This window comes from Sorghum bicolor, chromosome 3 (assembly GCF_000003195.3).
Source record: "Sorghum bicolor cultivar BTx623 chromosome 3, Sorghum_bicolor_NCBIv3, whole genome shotgun sequence".
NCBI classification, from domain to species: Eukaryota; Viridiplantae; Streptophyta; class Magnoliopsida; order Poales; family Poaceae; genus Sorghum; species Sorghum bicolor.
The window spans coordinates 60,269,692-60,291,689 of NC_012872.2; the positions used below are offsets into that span (position 1 = coordinate 60,269,692).

Genomic DNA, 21,998 nt, shown 5'->3' on the forward strand with positions numbered 1-21,998 from the left:
TTGGAACTAAACAAGGCCTAAACAAGGCCTAGGTGGAGATCCGCCCCCTGCAATGAACAATCTTTAAGAATTGGACCTCTCCCACAACGACTTGTCTGGCACCATCCCGGAAGAAATCAGTAGATTAGCAGACCTAGTTCATTTACGACTTGACAGCAATAAACTAACTGGTCCCATTCCAAGCAATATCAATAGCCTAAGCCAGCTGCAAATTATGACGTTATCCACATCTTAAGTTGCAAATCTTTTGCTTATTGTGGGGGTGTTTGGGACTGCTCTGCTCTACGTTTTTCAGCTCCGCTTCATGTTTTTTAGCCAAACGGTTTCAACTCCACGCACTCAGTTCGAGGAAAAAGGGTGGAGTTGTGAGAGCACCTAAAGAGATACTTCACAAACTCTAGTTTTTTGTGGAGTTGCTCCATGGTGGAGTTTGTGGAGCAGTTCCAAACATCCCCTGTATATTACCATAGCGCATGAATAGTCCTCTCAGCTCGCCCCACAACACTTAAGATGTTATTTTGTTATATCAAATAGTTATATATGCAGTATTAATGTTTTACAAAATATATGCACTTAAAATTAAATGGCTAATATTGATATAAAACTCTTTTCTCAAAATGTATAAAATTATTTAAGATAATAACTCTAAAATATATTATCATGGAGTACTAATATAACTTAAAGTGAAATTGTTGGTGCAATTGTTATATAGTTTTTAAATATTTTCCACTTGATAAGCTATTAAAATAAACATGTATCCTAATATATACATGTTACTTGGTTCACGTTTAGGTACATATCATTATGTCTACTTTTCACTTCTAACCGTGGTAAAATAGTTTAATACATTTACATGTTCAATTGAAAAAATATTTTTTTCTCTATTTTATATAACAACTAAGATGAATAATTTAGTTAAAAATTAAACGGTTTTACATCTATTATCTTTCATAATAGCAAAAGGTAGATAATATATAAAAAAATTAGGGTGATGCTTTTAATTATCTTGCATAATGTTAGAGTGGGGTAGTTTACATTCTAACTTGGGGGTTATTTTGAATTTCCTTTCTTAAGGACAGAGTGGGTAATTTAAATACTAGTTATTTTTGAATTATGTTTCATAATGATAGGGTGGGTAATTTATATGCAAGACTAGGGAGTTACTTTATTATATATTTTATAATGACAAAGGTGGATAATTTTTTTTATAAATCAAAATGGATCCAAGTATTATTATTTATGATGGTGATTAGAGTCTATTAAATTGAAGAGCAGATGTTTCTAATTATTGTGAGAATTTCTAGAATTTATCTTTTTTCTTAGTGCTTTTGGTGAGAATTAATATGTACCCCGTTGGGCCTATAATTAATATCTTTGTTTAGTGCTTCTAGTGAGAGCTAACGTGGTGTCTCTGTTGGAGCCTCTAATTAGTAATACTAAGTAACATAAGACGCTAGCACAAACATAGCTCGCGTGACATGTCCTTTATCTAGAAAAAAATGTATGGTAATCTTTGGTGTTGTTTTGTGCACGAATACAGAACACACGCAACTAGCCATGACCCAAGTTAGGCCGTTGCCATTTCACACGATCCTGCGCCTCTCAACTTTTCAAAGCCCCCTACGCACAAGTAGCACAATGCACACCCGTATTCTGTTTTCTCTCGTTCTCTGCATCAGTCGATCTTCGGTTCTCGACCACACGTTTCCTTTTTGTTTCCTTCTTCTTTTCCAAAGCTGCTGCCAGCAGCACAGCCCAGTAAACATGCCAAACCAACCCGGTTTTTCCACAATGGCCTGCGGCCGCATCTCCTATCCAATGGCTGCTAGATTTTTAGATTCGTGCAAGTCAACTACAGCAAATCCCACTCCTTTCCATTATTTCATTCCCAAACTCTCTCCATTCCCTTCTTTTCATTCCTATATCTCTCTGTTTCCTCCAGCTCATCTTCTACCTCTATCTTCTCTTTCTCTCTCTTTTCTCTCTCTCCAATCCGACAGCAGCAGCAGTAGTCTCTTTGTCTCTCTCTCTCTTGCTCTCTCTCTGTCCCTTTCTCTCTCTGCTCTGTTCCTCTCTCACTCTCTCTCTCCCCTCCGTTCCTCTCTCACTCTGTCTCTCCCTCTCTCCCTCAGTTAATAATATATTATCTGTGATGACTGATGATGCAGTTAGTCGGATACTACTCCACTCCTTTGTCTTAATTTTATTGCATTTATTTTTCTTAAGTCCATTGCATGCTTTCAGTTCATAAGGCTGGTGCTTTTAATTAGTTTCCAGATCTGCTCTATATATTTTTTTAGTCCTCTGTGATTGATTCAAGCTCTATTTCTGCTTTTGGTTTGAACGGTTTCTTTATAAATTATTGGTGTTCCTTACTATATTCTCAATCTTCACTCTATTTTGGATTTAGCTATCATAGCATTTTTATTTTATTCTGCAATTAGTGTTTAATTATGAACTAATTATATTCAAAAGATTCAATCAAACTATACAATTAGTTTTTATTTTTGTCTATATTTAATATTTTATGCATTTATCAAAACATTTGATATGATAGCTGAAAAGGTTTTAGGTGGGCACCTTGTTTAGATCAAACTCTTTTTAAATTTGATTATTGCAGTATTTTCATTTTATTTGGTAATTAAGGTCTTGTTTAGTTCACTCTGAAAACCAAAAAATTTTCAAGATTCCCCGTCACATCAAATCTTATGGCACATGTATGAAACATTAAATATAGACGAAAACAAAAACTAATTACACAGTTCAGCTGTAAATCACGAGACCAATCTTTTGATCCTAGTTAGTCTATGATTGGATAATATTTGTCACAAATAAACGAAAGTACTACTAAAAATTTTTCACTTTTCGGAACTAAATAAGTCCTTGTATAGTTCCCAGAAAATTTTGTAAAATTTTTTAGATTCCCCGTCACATCGAATCTTTAGACGCTTGCATAGAGTATTAAATATAGACGAAAATAAAAACTAATTGCACAGTTTGGTCGAAATTGACGAGACGAATCTTTTGACCCTAGTTAGTCCATGATTGGACAATATTTGTCAAATACAAACGAAAACGTCACTATTCATATTTTGTAAAAAAATTTGGAATTAAACAAGGCCCTAAGTGAACCTATCATTTGTCTTTCTGCTGTCATTCAGCTGTACGTAGCATCTGTACCTGTGCCACTGCGCACTGGTGGTAGACGTCCAGCTTTTGTCCACTGGACAGCACGGATGAGAGGCGCAGCTGCTTTGGCACGCAATGCGGTCTGCGACAGTGCGGCCGCTGTTGAAACCCCGCCGCGTATTTCTGCGGCTAACAGTGACTTTTCTAATCATGTCAATTCATGACACTGCTTAAGGCCTTGGCCTTGTTTCTTCCAAACAACCAAAACTTTTTAAAATTTTTCGTCACATCAAATTTTACGACACATACATAGAGTATTACATATAGATAAAAATAAAAATTAATTTTGCGACACATGCATAAAGTATTGCATGGAGTAGTTAGATTTTATTTTTATCTATATTTAATGTTTTATGCATGTCTTCAAAAATTATGTGACGAAAAATCTTAAAAATTTTAAAAATAAAGGGCCTAAAGTAGTCACCACACTGCCCCTTGTCATTTCATCTGAAAAGTTTTCACGTGCTCCCTACAATGCACAGTAACACTGTAGCCACCTGCCACCGCCCTACTAAAAAATGTTGAAATTTTTTTCGGATTTTCGATCACATCAAATCTTTAGACATAGACATAAAATATTAAATATAAATGAAAATAAAAATTAATTACACAGTTTATTCGGAATTTTTGAGTCTAGTTAGTTCATGATTGGACAATTTTTGTCAAATACAAATAAAAATGCTACAGTATCGATTTTCCTAAAATTTTAGAACTAAGCAATAAAAAACATTATATATATATATATATATACAATTACATCTGCACCAAAGGCTTTAAGCCTGCTTGTACAAAGACTATATGTAAACATTGATTAACAAAGGTTCATTTGAGTATCACATGGGTTAATTATGGTTTAGTTAGGCTTAATTAATTAGTGTTGCGAAAAAGTTTTTTTTTACAAACTAAATTTCTTATGTTGAATACTCCTAATTAGTATCAGATATGACAAGGAAGTTTAGGCTATGTTTAGTTGATTCTATTTTTTTAACATCTATAATGTTTGACACATATATGCAGTACTAAATATAAAATATTTATGAAACTAAAAACACATCTACACATTAACTTAACCTACAAGATGAATCTTTAAAATTTAAATAATAATTAGACACTAAATGTCAAATAGAACGAAAACAATTTATGGAGTACTGACTTTAATAAGGCCTTGTTTAGTTCTCAAAAAGATTTGCAAAATTTTTCAGATTTTCCGTCCCATCAAATCTTTATACTTATGCATGGAGTATTAAATATAGACGAAAACAAAAACTAATTGTACAATTTGATCGAAATTGATGAGTCGAACTTTTTAAACCTAGTTAGTCTATAATTGGATAATATTTATCAAATACAAACGAGAGTGCTACTACGTTAATTTCTTAAAAAATTTTGAAACTAAACAAGGCCTAACTGTAACCAAACTGTAACCACTCTTCAAACACATGTTGGAGCTACTGATGCAAGTGGTATAGCATGGCCAGTAGAGATGGGCGTACGAGTGATTGGACGCGACAAGACTACTGACGCTACGCTTGGAAAGAAGTGTACAGGCGAGAACTTTTTTCCACACCGGCAGCTTTGCGTGCTGGGCATATGCATCATAAAAATACTGTATTTTAAGATTTGGATCACTATAGTACTTATGGCACGAAGCATTAAAAATAAACGAAAACAAAAACTAATTATATAGTTTATCCGTAAATTGCGAGACAAATCTTTTAATTCTAGTTAGTTCATGATTAGACAATATTTATCAAATAAAAACAAAATTACTACAGTAACGAAATCCGAAATTTTTTGGAACTAAACAAGGCCGCAATATCTCTTAGGCCCTGTTTAGTTCTACACTTAAAAAAATTCTATCCATCTCATCAAATCTTTGAACACATGTATGGAATATTAAATGTAGATAAAAAAATAAACTAATTAGACAGTTTGGTTGAAAATCGTGAGACGAATTTTTTAAGCTTAGTTAGTCTATGATTAGTCTTAAGTGCTATAGTAACTTACATGTGCTAATGACAGATTAATTATGCTTAACAGATTTGTCTTGCAGTTTCTAGACAAGCTATGTAATTTATTTTTTTATTAGTTTCTAAAAACCTCTCCCGACATCTTTCCGACACATCTAATGTGACGCCTAAAAATTTTTCATCTCTAATCTAGTTAGTGTTGAAATATTGGCTCAGCAAGTTTCATGACCATTCATATAGTATTTTTGTCACTTTAATTGTTTTTAGATAAATAAAACCTGCCACTAGTAAATATTTGCCACTTTCTTCATGTATGTTCTACGAACCACTTATTAAGAATGTCTTTCTTCATATTGTTTACATTTAAAAATACATACTTTTCTAACAAAATCTCAGCGGCTCAAACTATAATAGAAATATTTATTTGGCCTAGTTGATTTACCATTTTTTATATATTTTGTACGTATTATCTAGCGCTTCTAAAAACTCATTCAAAGTTTTGCCTGCACAATACTCTCCATAATGTTCATCTTTTCAGGAGAATGGTTGCAAAATATGGATATGGCAGGACTTGGTGGAGTACGAGCATGTATAGCAGTCTGAAGTCTAAGGAACTAGGAACAAATAAAAAAGCTATTTTTTTCTTTTTTGTTTGGTCTGATTTTTTCATTTTATTGTCCAGCATTGTCACATGCATCTTATAACTGATCTACCTTTTTAGTACTTATTAATCTCGCGTAGGCTTAATGCACGGTTCGAAGGTTTCTATACGAGACATCTGTCTGTGACACCTTTTGTTATTGTCCTAAATTCAAGCAAAATAAAACTTTATGTTTTTTTTGTAATATTCTCTTTACCAAAACTCCCTAGCTGTACTACCTTATGTTCCTATAACCTTTTAGCGGTACCTATTTTCTATTAGGGCTTGTTTGGTTTCTCGTGTTTTTTAATATATATCACACTATATGTTTAGATACATGCATAGAGTACTAAATATAGATTATTTGCGAAACTAAAAATAGAACTAGAGAGTAATTTGCGAGATGAATCCTTTAAATCTAATTAGTTCATAATTAGACATTAATTGTCAAATAAAATAAAAATACTACTATGTCTGTTAAATTTTCCAAATTTTTTTTTGGTATTAAACAAGGCCTAGGCCTTGTTCACTTGACAAAGATTTCTAGTTTTCGACACTGTTGCACTTTCATTTGTATTTAAAAATTATTTTTTAAACTTTATACTAATTAGGCTCAATAGATTCGCCTCTCAAATTACAGATGAATTGTGTAATTGATTTTTTTTATATCTATATTTAATGTTTCATGCATACGTCTAAAAATTAAATGTGACGGAGAATCTTGAAATTTTTTTAATGGCCTTGTTTAGATCCAAAATTTCTTTTTGGATTTTGACATTGTAGCACCTTCGTTTATATTTGATAAACATTATCCAATTTGGACTAACTATGTTTAAAAAATTCGTTTTACGATTTACTTATAAACTATACAATTAATATTTTTTAATCTATATTTAATGTTTCATGTATTTGTTGTAAAATTTGATGTGGTGGAGAATTTTATAAACTTTAAGGCCTTGTTTAGTTTCAAAAATATTTACAAAATTTTTCACATTTCGTATCACATCGAATCTTACAATACATATATGAAGCACTAAATATAAATAAAAGAAATAACTAATTGCATAGTTTTAACTATAATTTACGAGATGAATCTTTTAAGTTTAATTAATCCATGATTAGATAATTTTTTTTAAATATAAATAAAAATGTTACCATATACATTTAAAAAAATTGGAACTAACCTAAACAAACAGGGTCGCCGCAGTTGTCAGCTACAGCCTACAGGGTCGCCTGTACTGGCGCTGGCAGGTGGCAGGTGAACGACCCTAGCGGCGACTCGGGACTGGGCGAGCAGTAACGGTGGGGACCAGAGCCAACAGCTGGGAAAAGGAAAGCATGAGGAGATGAAGGGGGGAAGAATAGTGCGGTGCAGGCATAATATAACATTTTTTAAGATACATGCAACATTTATATTTTTAAATAAAATTATAAAAAACTAAATTTAAAGATCTTTCTAATGATACTAATTATGTACCATAACTATTAATATTTTTTATATATGTAATTAAAGTTATTTCCTGGAAAGGGTAAACGACAGTTATTTAGGGACAGAGAGAGTACAAATAAAAATGCTACCGTGCCGAAATAAAAAAAAGCTAAATCTAAACAAGGTCTGTTCAATAAAATATAGTTTGAATGCCAAAAATATACTCATCCGTTCGTAAATAAATACACATCTGGTTTGATGAGAAGTCAAACCTTAAAATTTTGACTAAATATATATAAAAATATACTAATAATATTAATCATATGTAATATGTATCATTAAATTGAGTATGAAATATAATTTTATAATATATTTATTTGCATGTACAAATTTTAATATTATTTGATATATTTATAGTCAACTTAAAATTAGAGTCCAAATGAAATTAGGAAAAAAAAGGATTTAAGTATTAATAAAGTTTAAGTAACAATAATAGTTTTAATTTTCGGTAATTTACAAACTATTCAAAACATAATCTGGAAAAAAATTTAAAGACCAGATGAATTTAGGAAAAAATATTTAAGTATTAATAAAGTTTAAGTAACATGAGCTGGGAAAAAATAAAGTCAAAAGTGAATTTAGAAAAAAAAAAGAGTAAAACATACAACTGCCGTGAATTTTTTTAGTCCGTGAATGATTTTTTATGGCCAAAAAGGCAACTCAAAAAAATGGCTGTACATAGGACTTGTTTAGTTCCCAAAAAATTTCAAGATTCTCTGTCACATCGAATCTTGTAACACATGTATGAAATATTAAAGGTAGACAAAAACAAATACTAATTACACAGTTTATCTGTAATTCGCAAGATGAATCTTTTGAGTCTAGTTAGTCTACGATTGGACAATATTTGTCACAAACAAACGAAAGTGCTACAGTAGCGAAAACTAAAAATTTTTCCAAACCGAACAAGGCCATAATATTGAAAAGGCCTAATGGGAGAAAGAGCGACGAACGGCGCCCAGAAAATAAAATGATAAAAATACGAAACATGTCAGGTGGAGTGAGAGCGGCAGTAGTCCCATGTGCTTGCGCAGTGTGTTCTCGGTATTTGAGTCTGGAATCAAATGTGGACGGAAAACAAGTGGGAAAGGGCAAACAGTGTTGACCGTTACGAATCTTAAAGCACAACGCAGGGATCAGATAAGGCATGCGCGCTCATGCCGTTGCGGTTTTGTCCATTAACCCGGTTTTTCCACGATGGCCTGCGGCTGCATCTTCTATCCAATGGCTGCTAGATCTTTTAGATTCGTGCAAGTCAACTACAGCAAATCCCACTCCTTTCCATTATTTCATTCCCAAACTCTCTCCATTCCCTTCTTTTCATTCCTATATCTCTCTGTTTCCTCCGGCTCATCTTCTACCTCTATCTTCTCTTTCTCTCTCTTTTCTCTCTCTCCAATCCGACAGCAGCAGCAGTAGTCTCTTTGTCTCTCTCTCTTGCTCTCTCTCTGTCCCTTTCTCTCTCTGCTCTGTTCCTCTCTCACTCTCTCTCTCCCCTCCGTTCCTCTCTCACTCTATCTCTCCCTCTCCCTCAGTTAGACTATCTCCAACAATCGTCATCCAAAATACAAGACCCATTTGTCTTTTAGATAGCGCTACAGGTAAAAGGTTCCATACCTATTTTTAGTCTTCTCCAACAACAAGATCTAAAAGACAACACTCTCTGTAAATGGTTCTCGAGGAGAAAGGATACCCAAATTTGGGTTATGCCTCTCCTGATACCCAAAATGGATCTTCTGTATGGGTACTCTGTTGAAGGCTATAGGTATTGTGTTGAAGACCCATTTTATGTTTGAGTTTCCAAATGAGTCTTCTGTTGGAGACCGTCTTAATAATATATTGTCTGTGATGACTGATGATGCAGTTAGTCGGATACTACTCCACTCCTTTGTCTTAATTTTATTGCATTTATTTTTCTTAAGTCCATTGCATGCTTTCAGTTCATAAGTCCATTGCATTTATTTTTCTTAAGTCCATTGCATGCTTTCAGCTCATCGCCACAACCATGGCTTTCTCCTGCATCGGCATGGCGCTCTTCGTCTTACTGATGCCTTATGCCGCTGCACTCACCCCACCACCATCCAACTCCACGGACCTCGCTGCGCTGCTCGCCTTCAGAGCGCAGGTCAAGGACCCCCTCGGCGTCCTGGTCGGCAACTGGACTGCCGCTGCGTCCTTCTGCTCGTGGGTCGGCGTCTCGTGCGGCCACCGCGGGCGGCGCGTCACCGGCCTTGAGTTCACCGACGTGCCACTCCAGGGCAGCATCGCCCCGCAGCTCGGCAACCTCTCCTTCCTCTCCAGCCTTGTCCTCAGCAACCTCAGCCTCGTGGGCCCTGTGCCAGACGAGCTTGGCGGTCTGCCCCGGCTCCGAATCCTTGTCCTTTCAGACAACAGCTTGTCAGGTACCATCCCGTCCACCCTTGGCAACCTCGCTAGGCTGGAGACGCTCGAGCTTGACAGTAACAACTTGTTCGGGGAGATTCCACATGAGCTGCAAAATTTGCGCAGCCTTCAGACGTTAGATTTGGGAGGCAATGAGCTGAGCGGGGCGCTAATGTCAGGCCTGTTCAACAACACGCCAGATTTGAGCGTGATACACCTTGGTTCAAATAGGCTAACGGGAGGAATTCCTGCAAGCATTGCCTCTCTGTCAAAGCTGGAGATGCTTGTCCTGGAAGACAATCTTCTCTCCGGACCCATGACGCCTGCTATCTTCAACATGTCCCAGATGCAAGCAATATATGCCACCAGGAACAATCTCTCAGGTAGGATTCCTGGAAATGAGAGCTTTCACCTCCCTATGTTGCAAGTGATCTCTCTTGGTGAAAACCAGTTCGAGGGACCTATTCCCTTGGGTCTCTCTGCCTGCAAGAACCTCGAAATGCTCGCCCTTGAAGTAAACAACTTCACTGGTATTGTGCCATCATGGCTAGCAACACTGCCCAACCTAACTATAATATACCTGTCAATGAATAACATCACCGGGAAGATACCGATTGAGCTCTGCAATCATACAAAGCTTGTTGGTTTGGACCTCAGCGAGAACAAGCTACAAGGGAGGATTCCGTCAGAACTGGGGCAGCTGACAAACCTCCGGTTTCTAGGTCTTGCAAACAACCAAATAACTGGTGTCATTCCAGAATCCATAGGCAATCTATCAAACCTTACCCAAATAGATTTACTTGGAAACAGATTGACAGGATCAGTGCCTATATCATTTAGCAACTTGCTGAATCTCCGTCGCATCTATGTTGATGAGAACCATCTCTCTGGGAATCTAGATTTCCTAGCTGCATTATCCAACTGCAGAAGCTTGACTACCATTGGCATAGCAAACAATGAGTTCACAGGGAGGCTACCAACTTCAATTGGAAACCTTAGCACACTGCTAGAAACTTTTCGAGTAGCTAACAACAACATCAATGGAAGCATCCCTGGTACATTGGCTAACCTTACCAGCTTATCAGTACTGTATCTTGGTGGAAATAACCTGAGTGGGAAGATCCCTACACCAATCACTGCAATGAACAATCTCCAAGAATTGGACCTCTCCCACAACAGCTTGTCTGGCACCATCCCAGAAGAAATCAGTAGATTAACAAACCTAGTTCATTTACAACTTGACAGCAATAAACTAACTGGTCCCATTCCAAGCAATATCAATAGCCTAAGGCAGCTGCAAATCATGACGTTATCCCAAAACTCATTGTCTTCAACCATACCAACAAGTCTGTGGGATCTTCAGAACCTTATTGAGCTTGATTTGTCACAGAACTCTTTAAATGGGTTCCTGCCTGCTGATGTTGGAAAATTGACAGCAATTACCATGATGGATTTATCAGGAAACAAGCTATCAGGTGACATCCCAGTTTCCTTGGGTGAACTCCGCATGATGACATATCTCAATCTGTCCAGAAATTTATTCCAAGGATCAATACCTGGTTCATTTGGCAATATACTTAATATTGAGGAATTGGATCTATCGTCCAATGCACTTTCTGGTGCCATCCCAAAATCCTTGACCAATCTCACTTACCTTGCCAACTTGAACCTTTCTTTTAACAGATTGGATGGACAGATACCAGAAGGAGGAGTGTTCTCAAATATCACACTCAAATCATTGATGGGGAACAATGCGCTGTGTGGCCTTCCTCGCCTAGGTATAGCACAGTGTCAGAACACCAGTATTCAGTCGCGACCAAAAAACCTGTTGATAAAAGTTTTACTACCTTCATTACTGGCATTTTTCGCTTTAGCTGTGTTCTTGTATATGTTGGTAAGAATGAAGGTGAACAACCAAAGAAAGATGCTAGTACCCTCAGACACAGACTTGCAGAACTATCAGCTGATCTCATACTATGAACTTGTTCGTGCAACCAGCAACTTCACCGATGATAATTTGCTAGGGGAAGGAAGCTTTGGTAAGGTCTTCAAAGGTGAGCTAGATAATGGATCTTTGGTAGCAGTGAAGGTACTAAACATGCAGCACGAATCAGCTTCCAAGAGCTTTGACAAAGAATGCAGTGCACTTCGAATGGCTCGGCATCGGAATCTGGTGAAGATAATTAGCACTTGTTCCAATCTTGACTTCAAAGCACTAATTCTTGAGTATATGCCTCATGGTAGTTTGGATGATTGGTTGTACTCAAATAATGGGAGGCAACTCAGTTTCCTCCAAAGGGTTGGCATCATGCTGGATGTTGCAATGGCACTGGAGTATCTGCATCACCAGCATTTTGAAGCTGTCCTGCATTGTGATTTAAAGCCAAACAATATCTTGCTTGACAAGGACATGATTGCACATGTTTCTGACTTCGGCATTTCCAAGTTGCTAGTTGGAGATGACAACTCCATCACATTAACAAGCATGCCCGGAACTGTAGGATACATGGCTCCAGGTATTTTTTTTAGTTCCTCTTGCAACACATGACGCTATATGTATCATTATACTTATTTAAGCTAAGCAGCTTTCTTCTGACATGGATTGAACAGAGTTCGGATCAACAGGAAAAGCATCACGGGCCAGTGATGTTTACAGTTATGGAATTGTTCTCCTTGAAGTCTTCACGAGGAAAAGGCCGACCGATTCAATGTTTGTCGGTGACATCAGCTTGAGGCAGTGGGTTAGTCAAGCATTCCCATATCAACTCACAAATGTCGTTGACAGTAGCATACAAAAGGAGCTTAATGATGATATTCAAGACGCAAGTAAACCTCCTGAGAACTTCAGTATCTTGAATACCTGCCTAGCGTCTAGAATTGATTTGGCCTTGCTTTGCTCAAGTGCTGCACCTGATGAAAGGATCCCAATGAGTGATGTGGTTGTGAAGTTAAACAAGATCAAGTCAAACTACAGTTCAATGGTTGCAGTTCCTGGCATTGCCTAGGCCTTGTTTAGTTCCAAAAAATTTTGCAAAACAGATACTGTAGCACTTTCGTTTGTTTGTGATAAATATTGTCCAATTATAGACTAACTGGGCTCAAAAGATTCATCTCATCAATTCCGACCAAACTATGCAATTAGTTTTTATTTTCGTCTATATTTAATACTCCATGCATGCGTCTAAAGATTCGATGTGATGGAGAATCTGAAAAATTTTGCAAATTTTTTTGGGAAGTAAACAAGGCCAACAAGAAAGAAAAATAGCACATTTGTGCTGTCAGGTTTCTGAAGCAAAAGTAATGACGTGAGCGTGTATTATAGCTTGAATTATACACCAACTGTTAGCTGTTTAATTTTTGATTCATGAACGTTTTGTAATCCTGTTCGACTTTGTTAGTGTCGTGGTTAGTTTGTTAGGCGGAGAATCATGGTTGGCAGGTGATGTGCCCACGGCGATCTGAAAGAATAGGGCGTCGTGGAGCCAGACGTGGTGGCGGGGTGTTTGGGCTTCAAGCCCATGTATCCATCTAAGTGAATGAAAAACTGCAGAAAAAGCTGCGGCAATTGGCAGCGCCATTGTGTGTGTTCTTCTCCAGTTTGCGTGCTTTTCCCAAGGGTTTTAGTCGCCGCAGTCACCGCCGATCCCTGGCGGCGCCGTTGCTAATCCAGGAGCTGAGCTCGGTCACAATTTGATGCTAATAACCTTATTGTTGACTGAAAGGGAAAATTGATGCTTTGCACTCTTCAACTCACATGCACGTTTCTCACTATCGTTGATTTGTGTTCTGAAGGCAGGAAAAATAAGCTAGTATCATTGTATCAATCCATCCTAAATTAAGACGTTTGACTTTTTTGACACCAAATTTGACCACTCGTCTTATTCAAAAATTTATATAAAATATCACTTCTTTTGTCGTGGTTTGGTTTATTAATCAAAGTTTTTCAAGAATTAAATTTGACTATGTTTGCACAATTTTTTTGAATAATACGAGTGGTCAAACTTGGATAAAAAAGTCAAACGTCTTGGGACTGTTCACTAAACTGAATGGGATTTAAACTGAGGTTCTTCAATTGCGGAATGCGGAGTACAGTGATTCCGCCAAACCAGAAACGAAGCGCATTGCCAAACCTACCCTCAACTCTTTCATAACGTTCTGCATCTCCGCCCCGCCACATTTGCTATCCTAGGGCTGGTTCGCAGAAGAGCGACTGATGCAGGTCGGTAGCATATGCAAAGAAACTCAAGAGAGAACCCAGAAGAGAACAGGTACTCACAGCGGCATGGCGGCACGAGCGGGGGTAAGCACAGCGCAGCGGCGCTTGCTCGGGGAACCGCCGTCGCTGGCCGAACCCGGAATCCATCTTTGGCCTTGTTTAGTTCCAAAAAATTTTGCAAAACATGTACTGTAGCACTTTCGTTTGTATTTAACAAATATTGTCCAATCATGCATTAACTAGACTCAAAAGATTCGTCTCGTCAATTTCGACCAAACTATGCAATTAGTTTTTATTTTTGTCTATATTTAATACTTCATGCACACGTCTAAAGATTCGATGTGACGGGAAATCTGAAAAATTTTGCAAAATTTTTTGGAAAGTAAACAAGGCCTTGCCTGGAGTGGACACTGGACAGCAAGGTGCAGACTGCGGGCGGCAGGAGAGCATAGTTGTTGGGCTGGTTCATGGGCCAACAAAGAAAAACACCTTGGCCCGCACTGTGAACCATATCAGATGGTTACCCTTTATCGTTCATGGTTGGATTTGCTCAAAGAAAAATTTCGCTCGCCGCAAGCGCCAGCGCCGCCCGAGAATTGGCTTCGCGGGCGCCGTGGGCTCGTGGACGTGGCCCGCCAGCGCCGTTGCCGCTCCAGCCTCCTGCGCACCAGGCTCAAATCGCGTTAGGCCTTGTTCGGATAATAATAGAGACTAATAGTTGTTCTATAATACAGTGCGCTTTATAAATTTTAGAACAATTTAAATATTCAAATAACATATATATTTATAGATTATTTTAATTATAGAGTTTCTCCTCAAATCGTGGCTTTTTTTAACAAAACTTGTCAAATCGAAACATAGTCATTAGATAGAATCAAATTTTAGAAATCACAATGCACTCTAATTCATGATAGAGAGAGTATCTCTTTAAATATGTGCAGCTAATAAAATAGCTAATTGTTAGTTGAAACTCTAGATAGTAACTACTCATCCATCTAAATTTGTAAGTTATTCTAACTCTTTTGGAGAGTCAAGACATCACAAATTTATAATTTTAGGTAAAATAATAACATTTATAATATCAAATATAAGTATCATTAGATTTTTTATTAATTATATAATTATAACATACCTATTTGATGTTATAATTTTTTTAATTCTCTTTATAACTTTGGTTCGAAATATTTGGACTATTAAAAAAATGATGAAATGGCTTATAATTTAGAATGGAGTAAGTACCTCACAAATTAGACCAAAACAGATAATAACAACTAATAGTTACTATCTTACTAGCATTTTTCATTACTTGTGCATCCAAACACCCTCCAACTAATATATAGCTAATAGTTAGCTAACTAATATTAAATATAAGTTATTAGCCAGCTAATCACTAAGATATAATGAATCAATATGGCCTTATGGCTTACATATTTATTGTGAAAGAAAAATACTGATGCTAGCAGAAAAAATACAACTAAGATAAGTGAACAGAGTTCGGAGTCTATATATTTCATCCCGTCTCTGGCGGAGGTAGGAAATGCACGAATGTGTCTAGTGCACAACTATACTGAGTGCTGACCACTAACTCCATAGCGATCCACTAGAGATGATCCGGCGACCGTCAACGACAAGTATGTAATTAATAAACTAGCATCGCCTTTAATAGAGTGCACGGCTATCAGAGTCTGTCATGTGAACCAGCAACCTACATAACTAGAACCATTTTGGTTTTTTTAGCAGCGCATACGTGTTTACGCTTAATCATGTTAGCACACCAAAAAAGAGCTAGATTACTCGATGTAGGATTTAACCAAACTTTTAGGTAGGACGACGTTTAAGATATATTCACACACAAACTAGTGCTTGAGCGTGGTACACAAGATATGTCGCCGGAGGTACCTCGTTAAAAACGTGACACACAAGACATGTTGACAAGGTCTATTAAACTCGAAACCGGCCTGATTCCTCTAGAGTTTCGCTATCATCGATCCACCAACCATGCAACAATGACTAAGAACGAGGAGGAAAAGTAGATGGAAAAAAGAGAGAGAATAGATTGGTTTTGTGTGGATAATATGTGTTGGGCACTTGGAGGTGATCTTATCCCTCGGGGTTTTGAAAACTCTTGCAAAATGGACTACAATACAACATAGATCTGATCTGTCTCGTCAAAATCATAATGTCCGTTTTTTAACGGGTCCAAGACAGAAAACCTTTCGAAAATTGTAATTAATCCATCCGGACTCAAACGTGATAAGTCATATATGTTTTTCAATCAGCTTGATAAGGGAAATACAAAATGGTGCAATTCATTCTTGCATTTGAAAAAGATAAAAAAAAACTGGGCTAACCGATTTCAGCTGAGTTAGCCCCTCGAAGAGTTGTTTTCTTTGTCCGAACTCCAAATAAGATAATCCAAGTATGCTTTTTTTTGTCTCGGTGATATACACTTTGGACACATACATACATACATACACTATCAATATATATTTATATACATTCTATCTCTACAAGCATTTCTGCAAAAATATTTTGTTCTGTTAGCTGTTTGTGGGTTATGCTATAATGCAAGAGTTCGAAACTCTTCTCCTCTCTGTTTTTGCTGTTTCTGAACCTGTCTAGGCAGTCTAAAATTCTGATGTATTTTCCGTTCACTTGCAATGAAAATGGGGATGATCCCTAATTCGAAAAAAATGTCTATTTTCTGATGGACATATCATCTATAATGTTATTAAATTCTAAAATAAATCTACAAAATTGTAAACATCAACATCAAATTAATGACTTGTTGATTTGTTATCAGAGAAAAACAATGTTGAATGCTAGGCGAATCTGTTCGTTTGAGCTTATAAGTCGAATTTGCCAGCCATTTAGCCATATTTTTCTCTCACGACAAATCAGCAAACAAAAAATCTAACCAAACTAGGCCACCTCAAATCATTTTGTACCCCATATACATGCCAATAATGTCGGCACTTTGCAAAGCAACCTTCTTGACAAAAGTGTAACAATAGATTTTTGTTCTTAATTCATTTTTTTCCAAGTGAAAAGGATTATATGAATACTTGACACCGTGCATTCCTAAATTATATATGAAAAATCTAAAATAAATTATAATATTTTATCTAGATTTTCTACCATATTATATTTTATAGTGACTTTCTCAATGCATGACAAAGCCTTATGAACACCGAAGCTAAATTTTTTTTATACTGAATTCAATGATCAAACTTAAAATATTAAACATATGGCAAAGTCCAACATTCTGAAACTAATCCAAAGCACAAATTAAACAATGAAAGTACATCACCTCTCACCCTTAATTCGTCATATATACCTGATTTTCACTCCACAACTATCAATGGCTTGGAGCTATTGTCTTCGTGTGGAGTGTCTAGGAGCACCTTTTCTCTTTGTAGTTAGTAAGCACAAATTAATCTTCTACCAATAAAATCAACGTTTACAACATTGAATTCATTGTGATGATCACTAAAATCATCACAAATAATATCCTAATCAAAAGTCAGTTGATTTCATCGGTAAATTTATTTGGGCTAAATCTTAAATAGACTAGATTAACAAAGTATTGTAAAACAAAGATGTTAGTGCATATCCACATATATATTGCCACTTAGCGGGGTCCTGTTTAGAACAAGAGAAAATTTTTTGAATCCTGTGTTTTTTATAAAATTAAACTGTTTCTTGTGAAATTATTATACGTTTCTTATAAAATTTCTATATCTGTTGTAAAGATGCTATCAATAAAAAATTTAGAAACGCTGCTTGTACAGTTCTACTGTTTGAAAAAAAGCCTGCTCTTGCGAGGCTGCGCCATGGACTGTATTCCAATTTCCAATCCAACTACCCCCGACCCGACCCCGACCCGACCCAACCCAACCCCGCACCGCAAGGAGGCCCCGACCCTAGCTACGAGCCCAACGACGACCGAAGCGCCGTCTCCGCCTAGTAGCTCGCCGTACCACCTCCTCAGACACCGGCGGCGGTCATGCCGCCTCCGCGTCCGCCGCACCCCCCACCTCCCCCTCCCCCGCCGCCCGGGCCGCCTCCTCTACGCGCCCATCGCCTCCCTCTCCCGCCCACCCGCCCGGCCCCCGCGTCCCTCCTCCTCGCGCCGCCCTCCTCCCCAGCCCGTGCCCTCGCGCTTCTCTTCCCCGACTCCTCCGCCCACCTCTTCCCCTCCCTGCCCTCCGTCGCCACCTCGTCTTCGCCCGCTCACACCCCCGTCCCGTCACCACTCGCCGCCGCCGCCTGCTTCGCGCTGCTCCTCCCGTCCTCGCACCTCCTCTTCCTCTCCGCGCATCCGTCCCCTTCCTCCCCCTCTGTCCACCTCCGCGCCTATTCCCTCGCTTCCGCGCCCGCTTTCCCGCGCTTTGCGCCCGCCTCGCTCTCCTTCAAGCGCCATGCCTCAGCCGCAGGCCTGCCGCTCCAGGGCCTACCCTTCGGCCTCGGCGTCCGCCTGGCCGGCGGGGTCAACGCCGTCGCGCTGCTCTCCCTGTCCGCCGGCCAGATCTGGGTGCTCGCTCCGAAGCTGGCCGCCGACGGCCGGACGGTGGAGCTGCACAAGTGCGCGGTCGTCGAGCTCGAGCCGGCGCGGCCCGTGTACGCGATGGAAGTCGCAATGGGAAGGCTGCTGCTCGGGGAGGCTGGCGGCTTGCGCGTCTTCCCGCTGCGGGGTTTGATGAAGGGTGGAAAGGAGAGGGAGGGGCAGAAGGAAGTTGCTGTGGCAGTAGGAAGGAAGGGCTACCACAAGAAGAACGGGATGCTGAATGGCTTAGTTGTGCCGGTTAAGCGTGTTAGCTATGGGGGCAGTGGTCAAGGCGATGCTATTTCCACTCGTGAGTACTTCACACCTTCTTGTTTTGATCTATTCGGTGATCCTTGGTATAATGTGAAATGAATAGACACTTCAGCAGGACCGGATTGGATTTTCTGTTTGTAATGCGGGTTTGAAGGATCTAAGAACTTTTATATCGGTGGCCTACTACCCTAGCTGTTCGTGCGTATCAAACAGCAAACTGACAATAACTGATAGGTTCATGGAAGATAAAATACAAACTATGCAATGGTATTTTAGTATTTTACTTCTACATTTCTTGTGTTTGTAGTTACGCGAACATGTATGTTTCATGCCTACTTATTAGATATTTGAGCTGTAAGCAGCCAGTTTTGTTGAGTTCGATGATAATTAGCATAGTCGGTCTATCCTATTGCGAAATATTGCTGTCCGTGCAGAGATAGTGATCATATGCGTTTTGTCGAAGTTATAGTTATATATTGATATTGCTATCCTCATAACGGCAAGAGCAGATAGAGCAAGGTAAAGTTGTGTCCAGACCTCTTGGTGCTGTGTATGAAAAATAGGAATAAAATTATTGCAATGGACGAAACATATCCAGTGTTCAATCTTCATTAGTGATATACATAGGCTCTAGCCCTCAAAGGACTACATTCTTCAGGGAATGCTTTGTGTGGGAATGATCGCTGTGATCCAACCATGTCAAACGTACTGATTCTTTGATAAACTGTACAGGTTATATTGATACTAAAGTAGAGATATATTACTACTGGATATAGTAGGTGTGCCATAGAATCTAATCATAATCAATTAATCTGTGGTCCAAAATTATACTTTTCAGGTAAGCTCACAACTCTGAGGGTAAAACAGAGTTCAGGAAGCTATTGCTCTTTTTTGTTGGCATTTCAAAATGATGATCACAAGTCAGAAGGCAGCATGGAATTGCTGAAATCAGTGAAAGCTGTTTCGATCCATCCTCTTTCCAAGGACAAGTTTTTGGTACTGGATTCATCTGGAGTGTTGCATGTCTTCAGTCTTTCAACAACAGAAATGGGCTCAGGAGCTGCGGCTGCTGCCAGCAAGCAATATTCTGAAAATATCCATACATATCGCTTGGATTATCCCATGAAAGTGCAATTATCTGCTGTCTTTTCAGTTACCTCTATAAGTGAGTTCTTGTTCTGAATTTGCTGTCTTATTTCACATTATGGTTTACTTCATTAATAAATATGTTCAGAGTGTTTGTGCAGAGACACAAATTTTTTGGGTTTCAGATGGTGGACATACTGTACATGCAATGTCAGTGGTTGAGACTGAATCCCCTCACGTTGACAAGTCAAACGGAGACGTTACCAGAGAAAGAGAGTTAGCAACTATCAAGCTTTCAGGTTGTGGCATTCGCCTAGTTCTTCAATCATACATCTTATCTTTCAAATATCTTATTCTTATCTTAATCTGACCACAAATTATAAAATATTATGTGATGTATAAGTGAAATTTGCCTGGCTGTGCAAGCATAGCTTGCATTGTTTTACTTTACGTTTCGCTCATGCTAACCTGTTAAATAAAATCAACTGTCAGTTCACAGATGCTCTCCATTGGCTGTTGTGTTAAGCTCATTTTTTAGGTTAATTATATCGTATAACATATTAACATGTACATCATAACAGTTGAACCTAATTATGTCTTGTGCAGCTATTGAAGCAATCCTAACAAGTGAAAGAGTTCAGGACATTGTATCTATCTCCAAGGATTCAGTCCTTATCCTTGGTCAAGGTGAGAGGAGTTCGTGATATATATTCTGACTGTCAGACTTGTGGTCATTTAGATATGCTTTTCTAACATAGTTTTGAAATTTTCCTAACTTGAGATTATGTCCCAGGCAACATGTTTCTGTATGGAACTTCTTGAATTTGGTTGTTTATCATGTGTGGTAAGTATATAACCAAATCACAATTTTTGCATGTTACTATTCTTACAATAATTGCTTCAGCATACACCCTCAAGTTTCATTTGATATCAGGTGGATACATCACTGTTCTTTAGGGCATGGTTCAAGAATTTGCAGCTTTGGATGGGGTTTTGGCTAAAGACAGGATGGGTTAGTTCATTAATTATCAACTGATTTAAATTTCTCTACTTCTGTACCATTGTAATTTGTTGCCTTCTAATGCTTCCTCCATTACTCTGGACTGAAGTTTTGGTGATTTTGAAGATGAACTTATCCACCTGTTCTTGAAGTCGTGAGCTTTACTATTTATTAATCACAGTAAGCAGATGAAAAGCTCATGTCTTCCACAGAGGACAGCAAGAATCGGAAGGTGCATTATTCTCTACCTTGTATACTGGTTTACTACTACATTTTTTTTGCAACTTTGCAAGTGCCATATTTTTGCTGACCTCATGGAAACTTTTGAGCAGATGATGCCAGATTATGGACAGACCATGCGGTCATGGGCCTATTGCTCTGCATGCGTATTTGATGCAAGACTGGCACCAACTCTTGTTGATATGACTTGGAGAAGAGCAATGCTGCAAAATCTATTCCCAGGCTCAGTTGCCGAGGAAAGTGGATCATCATGAGATCATGAGACCGTTCAGTTATGGAATTATACATCTGGTGCTAGTGTAATTCAGAGACTGAGACTGCGGTGTCGTGGAGTTGAGGATTGAGCATGCTACTGTAGAGGACCTCGGAAAAGGAATAATGTAGTACTCCTGTAAGAGCTAAGATCAGGCTTTCGCTAGATGGAATGCTGGAAGGCGCGACCTTGAGCCATTCGTCTTATAATTTGTTTTTTATTGCTACTTTTGTGAGTACACTATTCCGAGGTACCCAAATCATTCATGGTTAGTTGTGCAAATTGAGACTGCTGCTTGCTACCTCGGGATTTAGAGCTTCTCTAGAAATAGTGACAACACTTCATATTTAGGGCTTGTTTGGCACAACTCAATTTTACTAGTAAAGTTGTTTTTTAGAAAATAGCTTCATGAGCAACTTTATAGGTGAAGTTGTTATTTTGAAAAAAAAATGTTTAATAAAATAGCTTTACCAACTACTTTATGTATAGATGAGAGAAATGAGGGAGAGAGTTGCAATAAGCTAGCTTTATTGCTGACTCATGTCTTTGTGAGATGAGAAGAAAAATAATTTTACTCATAAAGCTGTTTTAGAAATAAAGCTGTTTTAGAAATAAATATTTGGAAAAAAAAAACAGCTCACAATAGATTCTCATGAAGCTCAGGCCCTTATTGAACTGTCTTTCTCTATCGGTTCCTAGTAGCCTATATACGCA

General features: G+C 38.2%; 2 protein-coding genes across 6 annotated transcripts; both read left to right on the forward strand.

Annotated features, from left to right (window-relative positions):
• On the forward strand, positions 9,301–13,247 carry LOC8063102 (receptor kinase-like protein Xa21). Its single transcript, XM_021455481.1, has 3 exons — positions 9,301–12,186; positions 12,281–12,674; positions 12,919–13,247. Coding segments are annotated over exons 1-3 (3,267 nt in total). The 5' UTR covers positions 9,301–9,314; the 3' UTR covers positions 12,920–13,247.
• LOC110433272 lies at positions 17,792–21,585 on the forward strand. 5 transcript variants are annotated; one of them, XM_021455049.1, is made up of 8 exons: positions 17,795–18,742; positions 19,544–19,870; positions 19,953–20,090; positions 20,398–20,478; positions 20,573–20,635; positions 20,710–20,803; positions 20,901–21,023; positions 21,124–21,585. In XM_021455049.1, exons 1-5 carry the CDS (start codon positions 17,893–17,895, stop codon positions 20,611–20,613), a joined length of 1,437 nt encoding a protein of 478 aa, XP_021310724.1. In that variant the 5' UTR covers positions 17,795–17,892; the 3' UTR covers positions 20,614–20,635; positions 20,710–20,803; positions 20,901–21,023; positions 21,124–21,585. The 5 variants fall into 5 exon arrangements, with proteins under 5 accessions (XP_021310727.1, XP_021310724.1, XP_021310723.1 ...); XM_021455048.1 differs by having other exon boundaries at positions 20,726–20,803; XM_021455051.1 differs by having other exon boundaries at positions 17,796–18,742; positions 20,585–20,635.